The sequence below is a fragment of the Gorilla gorilla genome, chromosome 16, assembly GCF_029281585.2.
Source record: "Gorilla gorilla gorilla isolate KB3781 chromosome 16, NHGRI_mGorGor1-v2.1_pri, whole genome shotgun sequence".
Classification (NCBI taxonomy): Eukaryota; Metazoa; Chordata; class Mammalia; order Primates; family Hominidae; genus Gorilla; species Gorilla gorilla.
This window is the reverse complement of record NC_073240.2, coordinates 89,139,392-89,151,453: the sequence shown is the minus strand read 5'-3', so window position 1 is coordinate 89,151,453 and position 12,062 is coordinate 89,139,392. Positions and strand designations below refer to the sequence as shown.

At 43.6% G+C, this 12,062-nt stretch overlaps 1 protein-coding gene across 9 annotated transcripts in view; it reads left to right on the top strand.

Annotated features, from left to right (window-relative positions):
* The window catches only part of NTRK3 (neurotrophic receptor tyrosine kinase 3), a 397,164-nt gene that overhangs the window by 322,465 nt on the left and 62,637 nt on the right, over positions 1–12,062 (top strand). For all 9 annotated transcript variants that reach the window (XM_055362905.2, XM_055362904.2, XM_055362906.2 and 6 more), the window contains 2 exons: positions 1,391–1,563; positions 5,141–5,384. In XM_055362905.2, coding sequence (XP_055218880.1) covers positions 1,391–1,563; positions 5,141–5,384 — 417 coding nt within the window. The remainder of the gene's footprint in view (positions 1–1,390; positions 1,564–5,140; positions 5,385–12,062) is intronic.

Below are 12,062 nucleotides of genomic sequence, written 5' to 3'. Positions count from 1 at the left end.
GGCATATTCACACTACTGCAGTTCTAGAACCAAGGAAGCCCTACAGATTTCAGATAATGGGGCTGCAGGGACAGGAGAAAGATCTCTGGTGAGGGAGACATTTTGGCACTTGCATGATCTATAGGAGAGGTCAGTCATCCTGAAAAAGCCAGATGCCTAGCAGAGAGAATGCAAACCAATCTCTAGTCTATCTAGGTTGTCACTCCCCTGAAAATGGTGAGCCAATAGTACACTCACTTCCTCATTGCCTTGTGTTGTGTCTGTCGAGATTGCTAAAGTGTGTCAGTTGAAACAACTCAATGTTTGGCCCCATTTGCCTTCTGGCCTCATAGGGAGGGTGGAGAGGCTGGAGAAATCGGGGTGCCCACCTGCATAAGCTGCTCCTCATGCAGAAAGGGCCTCTCCTCTTCACAGACCATTGTCCATCTGGCCAGCATTGCTGGGCCCATGGCAGTGCCCTAACCAAGGTCCTTCAGATGAGCTCAAAGGCTTCGTCTTTGGCCTTGTAGTACCCTTCTGGTGCTGGGAAATCCACATGCACAACTTACACTCTACCTGGGTATATTCATCTTCCTGGGCCCTACAGGAAGTGGCCTGGTTTGCACCTCTTTCTCACACTTGAGTTTTCACCCTGACAGAGGCTGAATGGTGGCATTCTGGTGGCCCCCAGATGCTCCTTTCCATCCTGCACTAGGACTTTGAAGGACTCTGCCTGGCCCTGAGTGTATCTGAGATTTCTGTCCACTAACTGCCATTCCCGTAGCTGCCGCCCCAGTCTTCCCACCCTATTGCTTCCTCCAAACCCCTATTGGGAGAACACAGGTGTCTTCCAGAGGTCAAAGTGCTCACTCTCCTCTGCAAATGTAGATACCTTCACAATCTAAAAGCAAGGACTCCAAAAGACAAGGATATTTTATTGTGTTGCCTGCCCAGTTTCCAGTAGGCTATGAGCATGTGACTAATTCACAAAGCTAAAGTATTGGGGCAGTGGTTTTCACACTGTTTATTCTAGCTGTCGGACAGTTTCCTCAAAGAAAACCTTAGGAGCAGGGGCTTTTGCCAGGCTTTCCTCCTCACAGCCCCTCCAGCTGCCATGTACACTCACCCGCGGAAGCCCAGGGCTCTGTGAAGAACAGAGCTTGAAATCACTGGAGAGTGCACGGGATGTGGATGTCAGAAAGTGGGTTTCTATTTCTGCAGGGATGAAAATGCCGGAGAAGGAAGGAGTCAGGCCTTATAGTTGAGATTGAGCTTCATTGTCTTTAAATTCCATTTAGATTCATATTTATTGGTAACCCAGTGGTGTGTGGGGCCAGTGTCTTTCCAGGAGTAGAAAAGACAGCCCCCTGCCCTGTAGTTGTTAAACACCTGTGTCCTGCATTGTTCCTAGGCCCTGAAGGATCCCACCCTGGCTGCCCGGAAGGATTTCCAGAGGGAGGCCGAGCTGCTCACCAACCTGCAGCATGAGCACATTGTCAAGTTCTATGGAGTGTGTGGCGATGGGGACCCCCTCATCATGGTCTTTGAATACATGAAGCATGGAGACCTGAATAAGTTCCTCAGGTAAGCAAGGATTGTCTTCCCCTGCACCTGACCCCAGTCCCACCGAACCCTTGGGGTTTTCCCTGGAGCCAGAAATTATACTACCCCCTCTAAACACTTTCCTCTCAGGATGAGAAATTAGATGAACACATTCATTCTTATACATGATCTCCTAAGCAGCCAGATTCAGGCCTTTGTCCCCAGTTTGTAGGGAAAACAAGTTGAGGATACTATGATAAGTATCCTATACTATTCTTCCTCATTCCAAAATGGACAGGTTCTGGAATAGGTCCAGGAGTCTGGAAGCCCCACAGCCTGTGGCTTACAACTCCAAGATTCTAGGGCCACCCTTCTCTGATGTTGCAAATAGCTTTCTCCTTTGTGCCTTAAGTTTCTCACTTGCAAAGTGAGGCTGGTATCTTACACCCCTCCTGGAAACCTTCCTGCTAGAGACTTTTTGATGATGAGTAAGAAGGTCCAAGGTTACAATCCATCAGGTGGCAGAGATGGTTGAAACAAAAAGGGGACTGATTTTCTTCAGGCTAATTCTAGAACTGTGCTGTTCAGTACAGTGTCCACCTATGGCCACTTAAATTTAGATTTACATTAATTAAAGTTCAATAAGGTTTAAAAATTCAGTCGCACTAGTTCCTTGGTTGCACTAGCCATATTTCAACTACTTGTTAGTCACATGTAGCTAGTTTTTACCATACAGGGAAGCACAGTATAAACGTTTCCATCAATAGAAAGTTCTATTGGATAGTACTATTCTAAAAAGAAAGGATTTGTTGTAAGAAGGGTTTCTCTGAGCCTAGAACAAGATCGTCTGGACTTCGAGGGCTCTTAATGTAACTGGCAAGAGACTGGAACGCCAGCCAGAAGTTCTGGATGAAGTTTCAAGGGTGGCTCTCCCTTCCCAAGAGAAGACAGCATCTAGTGCAGAGTTAGGACTCCTCTGCCTTCTGCAGATGCCACTTCCAAACAGTGCCCAGATGTGGAAGGGACAGCCGTGTAAAGGTCTTTGGAACCCAAGGCCCCAGGAAGCAGGTTAAACACACAGGCCCTGTATACTTAGGGTGTGGCCTCTGCGACCACCACAATTTGAATCTCATTGAACTCTGTGGCTGAGGATACGATTTCCAAAGTTCAAATGTAAATTATAGAAGGCTCTAGCCCACTCACCAAAAACTGCTAAGCATCCTCTTGAAGTGGGACATTCAATAGGGTGTCGTGGTTTTGAGGGGCAAAGAAATGAGTTAGTACCAGGCAATGGAATGGAGGACTCTCTGGAGCTCTGCTTATGAGTCAGGTTTCTATAAAGATGGCCCTAAAGGAAATGAAAGCATTTGTGGGATGTTCTAAGCCTTCTAAACCTGGATTCACAATGAAATGGATTCCTTTCCTGGAGAATTTTGTCTTTAGCATAAGACAGATTTGGGTTCATGTCTTGGATTTGTCACATCTTAGTTGCAAATTGGAGCAAGTTATTAAATCTTAACTTTCTCTCCTAGAAAACATGACTATTAATAACTGCTTCACGGGGTTGTTGCTATGAGTATAAATGACTATATGTATAATGCTTAGACAAGTTTTGCAAGTAGTTCAGTGATCAGCCAATGGTAGCTGCTATTGAAGTTATTACTATTACTATTTTATGAGAATTGTGAACCATGGTAACTTCTAATCTAGGCAACACTCTTTCTCAATATTCGGGATAGCCCTCACCTTGTCCTTTTGTTCCCCTGGGGCCCAAGGGGCATGCCCTACTTTTCACCACACCCTATCCTTACATTCAGCAGTACCTCCAGCCCCAAGAGTCACCAGCAGGGTTAAAGAAAGCTCCTAGGTGCCTCTGCACTACTGTCATACATGATAAAAGGGAAGAGAAAGAAGATAGTAGAAGGGAAATAAAGAGTGAGAGCCTAGAGTAAAGATAAGGAGTGGAAGAAGCAGAAAGTAAGAAGAAAAGAAAAAGGAGTAAAAAAGAAACAGAAAGAAGTGTATAAGGTGAGGGGCAGTGCCAGTGCCTTGCCTTCTCCATGGCAGACAGCATGGGGAATGCATGCATGTGAGTACAGTTCTACAAGGACCTGCTGACACTCTGAAGACCTCTGTGTCTCTATGGGATCCCTTCCTGAAGACGGCATGGGGGAGTCTCTCTAAATCAAGGCTCGACAGTCTTCCTGGGGCAATTTTGCAGCAAAATCTGAACTTTAGCCTCCACTACTGACCAGATTCCCAGTAGGTTCCATTAATCTGTATTCCTAGGCTCTATCAGTCGAGGGTGAGCTTCTAAAGAATTCTTTGAGACCAGAAGCTCTTAGCAACAGGCTGCACCAACCCTTCCTGGGAGGCGTCCTTTTGGCTGCTCTCACAAACACAGCCTCCATAACCCACAGGCCAACCCTGCCTGCTCTCACATCTCCATATTGGTGGTGTTGAGAGGCAGGCTGGAGTGCACTCTCCAGGTAGACAGAAGGGAGGGCTTCTCTGCTGACCCCTCTTCCTTGTGAGCTGATGCAGCCTTCCTCCTTCTGAGGAGTGAGGTAGGCAGAGCCCACCGGAGATAGTAAAAGGGATGTGCTCCTACTTAATGGTGCTTTTCAGAGGAAATCAGAGAAGCAGTAAAGCAGGCAGAGGCCTTGCTGTACACCAGGGCTCCTTGGTCTACAACTTCATAAATAAGGGCCCTGGGTGTGGTTACGGCTCATTGGGCTTTCTAGAGAAAAGAGTGAATGCTATAAGTGACTGATATGATCAGGCAAGGTGTTAGAATAACAAATCCGGGCTTGATTTGGGATGGAATGGGTTCTGGGGGTACCCCAGACCCATGCTTCAAGGTCAGAGGCTCTCTCCACTGTGCACTGCTATGGCCATAAGTTACCCAGTGCTAAGCAATGTGGTGGAGTGGTTAGGAATGTCCCAGTGCCACTGAGCATGGACTGCCAGCATCAGCCCTGGGAGCTAGTGGGAAATGCAAATGAGCAAGCTCACCTAGCCAATCAGAATCCTAGGGGGCAGGGCCAGGGAATCTTGGAACAAGCACTCCCAATGTTCCTTTTAGAAGCTCACTTTTTACAGTCACATGTCTGGTTTCAGATCCTACTTCCTGATTTCCCATACGGCCATTCTGGACCTCTGGGACTTTGGCTGAGCAATCTCATCATTTTGTGCCTCAATTTCTTTATTTCAAAATTGGGGTGGGAAAATTGAGTGAATTACAATATTTAAAACAATCACAGCATATAGTAAGGGCTATGGCAGAGTTATTTGTTGTTTTGCTAATTATTCTATAATAGACATCTAGCACCTGTGAAAATCCTAGGAAGCAGTGAAATATTAAAAAGAGTAGGTTTATTCCCTCTTCCATTTGAGTATGTCTGCTCTCATCTTAGCCAGAATCTCGTTGTGGAGTTTCACCCGTACCCACACGTACATAATCTAATTTGGGGCAGATAAAAATAAGCCATAAGCAGGATGGAAAGGGAAATTTTATTTATTTCTGTGGGGCATTCCAGAGGGCAGGGACCCAGGAAGGCCTTTCTCCTTGATCTCCTGATTTCTCTCTGCCCCCTCTCTTCTCCCCATGCTCTTGCAGGGCCCATGGGCCAGATGCAATGATCCTTGTGGATGGACAGCCACGCCAGGCCAAGGGTGAGCTGGGGCTCTCCCAAATGCTCCACATTGCCAGTCAGATCGCCTCGGGTATGGTGTACCTGGCCTCCCAGCACTTTGTGCACCGAGACCTGGCCACCAGGAACTGCCTGGTTGGAGCGAATCTGCTAGTGAAGATTGGGGACTTCGGCATGTCCAGAGATGTCTACAGCACGGATTATTACAGGGTAAGGTGACTTTCCCAGCTGCAGGACTCAGCCACAGAGCTAGCGCCTTGCTTACATGTCTTTTTCATTGTCCATTAACCCTGTCACTCTGGCACACACATATACACACCCATGCCCAGACATGCACTCAACAGTTATCTTTTGGCCTCTCTTGCATCTTGACATACCTGTTTATTATGTTCTCAATTGTCCACTCCTTCTTTCTTCTTGGACATTTAACTAAACTGTAATCTGTACATTGCAATAACATATGCATTGTGTTCTTACGTGCTTCAATACTCATTCTTCATGTAAACATACTCATACATGTATATGTATTTGTCCAAACACACACACAGACACACCCAACTTGATACTACATTTAATGTCTCCCTACCCAGTCCCAGATCTAGCCTCACCCATGACACATTTTATTCTCTGAAATTATCTTGTGATTATGTAAGAATTATCTTGTTTCCAAAAGTAGATCTTGATGAGAAGAGGAAACCTAAGTAAAGTAACAAAGATGGCTAATATATTGCTGAGCATTATCCAAATGGGCTAGAACAGATGAGGAAGGGAAGCATGTTATCTGTTGCCAACTTTGGAGAGAGGACAGGTTAGATCTTAGAAAAGCTTTCTGATTGTGAGAAGATCCATCCTGCTCAGTTTTACCTTCATATAGTCATCTGGTTTACATTAACAAGAGTCTTATTTTGCTCCTAGAATCTTTTTTTTCCCTAAGTCTTTGGGAATCTTTTTTTCCATGGATTATTGACTAATTCCGATAGTGTTATTATTTCCAGAGAAAGGATGAATGGCCATGAGTGTCACTTATCTCAGCAAGGGGAAGTATGAGTGCAACCTGAGACACAGAGATAACTTCTGCAAACTGAGTGAGGGCAGATTGCTAAAAAATACAGAAGATCCAAGGCTGGGAGCGGTGGCTCATGCCTGTAATCCCAGCACTTTGGGAGGCTGAGGTGGGCGGATCACGAGGTCAGGAGTTCAAGATCAGCCTAGCCAACATGGTGAAACCCTGTCTGTACTAAAAAATACAAAAATTAGCTGGGTGTAGTGGCATGTGCCTGTAGTCCCAGCTACTCAGGAGGCTGAAGCAGGAGAATTGCTTGAACCTGGGAGGTGGAGGTTGCAGTGAGGCAAGATCACACCACTGCACTCCAGCCTGGGCGACAGAGCGAGACTCTGTCAAAAAAACCCAAAAAAACAAAAAAACAGAAAATCTATTTTTGGGACATCACAGGGAAGAGGAGTTTGGATAGACGTTATAAGGAGAGTGTGGGACAATGTTTTGGAGGTCAAGGGATGTCATATTCCTTTTCAGCTGTTATAACAAATACCACAAATGGAATAGGTTACAAAAAACTGAAGTTTATTTCTCATGGTTCTGGAGGATGGGAATTCCAAGATCAAGGTGCAAACAAATTAATTGTCTGGAAAAGGTCTGCTTCCTCATTTATAGATGGCCATCTTCTTGCTGTGTCTTCTTCATATGGCAGAAGGGTTAAGAGATCTCTCTGGCATCTCTTCCATATGAATGCATTGCCCTCATAACCTAATCACTTCCCAAAGGCCTCACGTCCTAACACCATTACCTTGGGGCTGTTTCAACATATGAATTTGGGGGGTACACAAACATTCAGTCTATTGCCAGGATCATGGCAGCCATTTGTCTCATCTTTGGAGAAATGAGTGATCATACCATGAGTCAAATAGATATGATTGTCCTGTTGACCTGAGCATAGTGGACCAGAGGCTGGGAATTTGAGGTGTGTGCAGGTCAGTTCTATCTTGATGTTCCTGATGGCCTAAATGAGATCACTCAGACGTTAAAACAGATCAGTCAAGACACTTCATTTTAGCAATAGTTTGGAGAAAAATGGAATGTTTGAGAAATGACCTTAGTTGTTAGAAAGTGACTTGTTTGTTGTGCAACCAAAGAATGGCAGATGATGTACCGTTGTGAGAGAATATAAGACAAAGCATAGAGTGTCCACAGCAAGCTGGGCAGCCTCACTAGCCACCTGTCCTGTCCAGTATTCCCAGGTATGGAAAAGGGGACATGATGTGGCAGTAGTCATAGACTGATGGCCAGGGCAGACCTGCCAGAAAATATCAAAGAGGAGTCTTTCTTTAGTGTCTAGACCATATTTTTCATTCATTTCCAAGAGAGGAATTGGTGTGGTTACTAAGAGGGGGATGGGTCATAGATTTCTTAGAGTCTGGCTGGAGCTGGCATCATTTAATTGCCTTTCCACTTTGTTTAATGGGGTTTGCTGGTCTGTCTGACTGTGCTCAGATCTATGTTGGTGTTGATGAAAACAAGGAATGGCTCATTGTTTTTCTCTGTGAAAGACAGATGTTTGATTATGCGAAGCTGATAACTACTGACTTCACTGGAGTCTCAGGAAACTATATCTGACCAGAATGTGCTAACTGGCCCTTCAAACTTGCTTCTAGATGTGCTGTTAATACTTATCGAAACTAGTTTAAAAGAGGAAAAACAAAAAATAAAAAGATCACATCCCCAGTTGATATTTCTTTGTCTTTGCCTTAACAACTGTGAACTGTTGCTCTTTATGCCTAAAAGGGCTACAAGGAATACATCTATCTAATTTCTGTAGGTGCCAGGGTAGATTAGAATTTAAGGAATTCTAATTTAAGGAGAATGAGGTGGGAAAATGTACACACTACAGGTAACCTCAATTCCTTCTTCATGAGTTCTAAGGGCGATGTTAGCCAAGGCCAGCTAGCTTGAAATGTATGTTTTTGGTCCCAAGGAAGTTTGAACAAAAAAGGATAACTCTTACAGTAAAAACACAGCACACCATTGGAAATCTGTGTATTCTACTGATGAGACATTTAAAGACCAGCTTGCGGCATATCTTCATGTTCACTTACTCACAGTGTCCTAATGTATACACCACTCCTCATTCCCTACTTTTCTGTAAAAGGAAAGGCAGAAGTAGATTTGCCTGAAGTCACATCAAAATGAACCCCGAAGTCTTATTATCCATATTGGAAGACATTGGAATGACAATGGAATTCTTGGATTTAGGCCTAATCTTACCTGTGTTCACATCCTAATGTGCAACCACCATTAGCAACCATATAACCTGAATGCATTTTCCTCTAACCTCTGTTCAATTTTTCTATTGTTAAAGTGAGAACAAAAATATTCACTCAACAGAGTTGTGTTGATGTTAAGCAAGTTAATTTGTATAAAGAGCCTGTAGTACAATACTTACTGGATAAACTCCTGTTTATATTATCTTACTAGTCCCCCTCACATCCAAGCCAAGACAACTCTGTGGATAATTTTATTTCCATATGCAATTCCTGGGACAGAGAGAGGGACTCCCTGACCACTAGAAGATAAACTGGATCATGCAGCTGCTCCAAAGGAGTAGAATCTTTACATTGACCACCTCAGGAAAATGTCTTTCTTAAGGTTTCAACATGTATAGAAATACTGCTCATGAATCCTAGAGCTAAGTCCACATTTGGGTGATTTATGTAAAACTTTTTTGTTCAGTATACATCGGCTAAGGCCTTGGGGGACTGCTCTGATTTGTCAGATCGCGAGAATACTGTGAAGGATTCTCTCTATGAGCTGATACCCCCGGACAGGTTTGTACCTCTCTGCTATCACTGATTACTGAAATCATTTGGGCCTAAGAGTTTGTTGGCTTCTTATGCCTAACACCACTAAGTGCAGATAATCCAGGCCTGTGTGTGTGTGTGTGTGTGTGTGTGTGTGTGTGTGTGCATACACGTGTGCTTGCCTGCCCAGTGCAGATTCCAGAATGTGCATATAAGGGCATGGGGAGAGATGGAGATAAACTCCTCCTTATAGTCTTTCTTTTTCATTTTTAATTTGTTAAAATGAAGAGGCACCATCTGGCTCATGCATAAGTGGTATACAGACGATTTACAAAGGTGAACTGCCTAATCTCCTGTTACACATTTAGAGAGAGAGAAAACAAATGTTCCCACACCAGAGCACCAGAGTGATTTGTTCTCTCTTCTTAAGACATTCACAATGACAAACACCTTTTCCTTCTGTGAATCACTGACTCAATGCTTCCAAGATTACCTTTACACTGGCTTTGACAAGGGTAGGCTTTGGGTACCATTATATCTTTCTAAGAACATCAGAGAACACTAAGAGATTGATAGTCAAATCTAGTATTAAAGTTTTGAATGTCCTGAAGGGGAGAAGGTTGAGATTTCAGAATACAGATGTTTTCAGATGTTTTGATTTGGGGAGAGGAGTCAATACACTGAGATCAGGGAGGAATGGAATGAGGGGGGGATGGGATCCTACTAATGTAGAGCTCCAGGAGTGTTCCTTTCTGTTCATCCTGCTGTCCTGTGTGCCTGTGTGCTGTCCTGTGTGACAGTACCTGGCACTTGTTAGGCACCTAATAAAAGTATGAATGAATGAAGTCAGAAAGGGAATTTAGAATTAGGAAATAGGTCATTCCAGACCAAGAGAAACCTAGACAGATAACCAGATGCCCACTTAGGGGAGGTGAGCCTTTGGAGATGATTTGGAATGCAGCTGCAGGAAGCAGGAGCAAGTCTTATCTAATCAAGCAGTGCATTATCCTGGGAGAATGTTCAGAAGAGGCAAATGAGTGATAGTCTGAGTCAAGGATGACCCACTTCAGGTTCTGGTAGAAGACAGAACAGAGTGTCTAAGACATGATGGGGTAAGTATGCTAAAATCCTGTGTGTTTATGACACACAGGTGTGGGTCATAAAAAGGTCTGGCAGCAGGTAGTAAGGCACTGGATTCTAAGCTGGAGATTCTGGGTCAGGGTTCCCAGAAACTCCTAGAAAGACAGTAACAGTAATCCTTAGGAAGTGGGAATCATTTAGAACAAGCCAACCTTACTGGAAGAATATGTGATTTTATGGATGTCTTGGTGTCCCCATAGCAGATGAAAAGTTGTAAGCTCTTGGGCCCACACTGCCTTGGTTTGATCTCTGCTCCTATAATTCCTGACTGTATGACCTTCGGCAAGTTACTTGCCCTTTCTGTGTCTTCAACTGTAAAATAGAGCCAACATCCCCTATCACACGCATTTTCTGTAAGGACTAAGAGTTAAGAAATATAAAGCTCTTAGGATGATAAATAATAAATATTAATTATTGTCTTAGTCTGTTCTGTGTTGCTATAATGGAATACCACAGAATGGGTAATTTATTAAAGAAAGAGATTTATTTCTTATGGTTCTGGAGGCTAGGCAGTTCAAGATCGAGGGGCCTCATCTGGTGAGGGCCTTCTTGCTGTGTCATAACATGGCAGAAGACATCACATGGCAAAAGACCAAGAATGGGCCAAACTTGCTTTTATAGTAAACCCGCTCTTGTGATAACAAACCCACTCTCATGATAACAACATTAATCCATTCATGAGAGCAGAGCTCTCATGATTAATCACCTCTTAAAGGTCTCACCTCTCAACACTGTTGCATTGGGGTTAAGTTTTCGACAGAGGATCTTTGGAGGACACTTTCAAACCCTAGCAATTATTGGAGCTAAAATATGAATGCTTTCTCCAATTCCAAAATGGACAAGGCTTACCTAGATATATTAGTTAAGGTAGGCCAACTGCTGTATCAAATAGATACTCAGATATATAATGGTTCCAACACAAATAGAAGCTCATTTCTAGGTCACATAACAGTATGAGTAGGTGAATTCACTGGAGGAGTAGTCCTCTGCTACACCATCGTTCAGGCTCATGGAGCTCTACCCTTTTCCTTGTGTGGGGTCCTTGGTCATGCTAGGCATCTATCTATGTCCCAACCAGCTAAAAGGAGAAACTGGCATGAAGGAATGTGTGTGGGATGTTGTTAATAGACCTGGCCTGAAAGTGGGGACTAATCACTTTCTCTCATGGCAAGAACCCAGTTATATGACCTTCCTATTTAAAAAGGTGGCTGAGAAACGGAACATAGCTGTGTCCCACATAGAAGAGAAAAAACATGAATTGTACTTCATAGCTGGCAATCTCTGCCAGAGTTAAGGATGAAGAAAAACTACATTGTTTTTCAACATTCCATCCCAGCAGCAAATCATCCCATATCCATTGATTTATCAGGAAAGATAGGCCAAGCCATTCTTACTTTGTATTGCTTCTCTGAATGTGGAGAGAGTTATTTTGCAAGACCCCCTTTTCTATTCTCCTTGCAAACTCTTGATGTCCCGTGCTTTTGTAAGCAATGGAAGAGCTTGGTCCCACCTGCCATCTTGGTGCTTTGATTCATCCTCCAGGAAAGCAGAAGAGTAAATTCAAGAAACTACATCCTATGAATTGGGTGGGGGAAAGAAACAATGTTCCAAATCAAAGGGAATGTAAGTTAATAGATAAGAAAACACATCTAGAAGAAAAACAGGGAAGAAATACAAATTAGAGCAACTTCTATTCCAAATCCATGGTAGTAAAGGAGGAATCCAGAGTATGTCGAAATTCTAACTGAAGCCATCCAGTATTGTCTAAAGAAGGGTTACATCCTTGACTAAAAGCCTGTATTGTTTTCCACCAGCAGGTCAAAGGATGGGCTTCAGAAACTCTAAGACTTCCTAAAATTATATGAGTAATATTGAGTGGGGTGTTGTATTTCATTTTTTGTTTTTTGAAGGTTCAGGGCTTTTAAGAGGATCCTA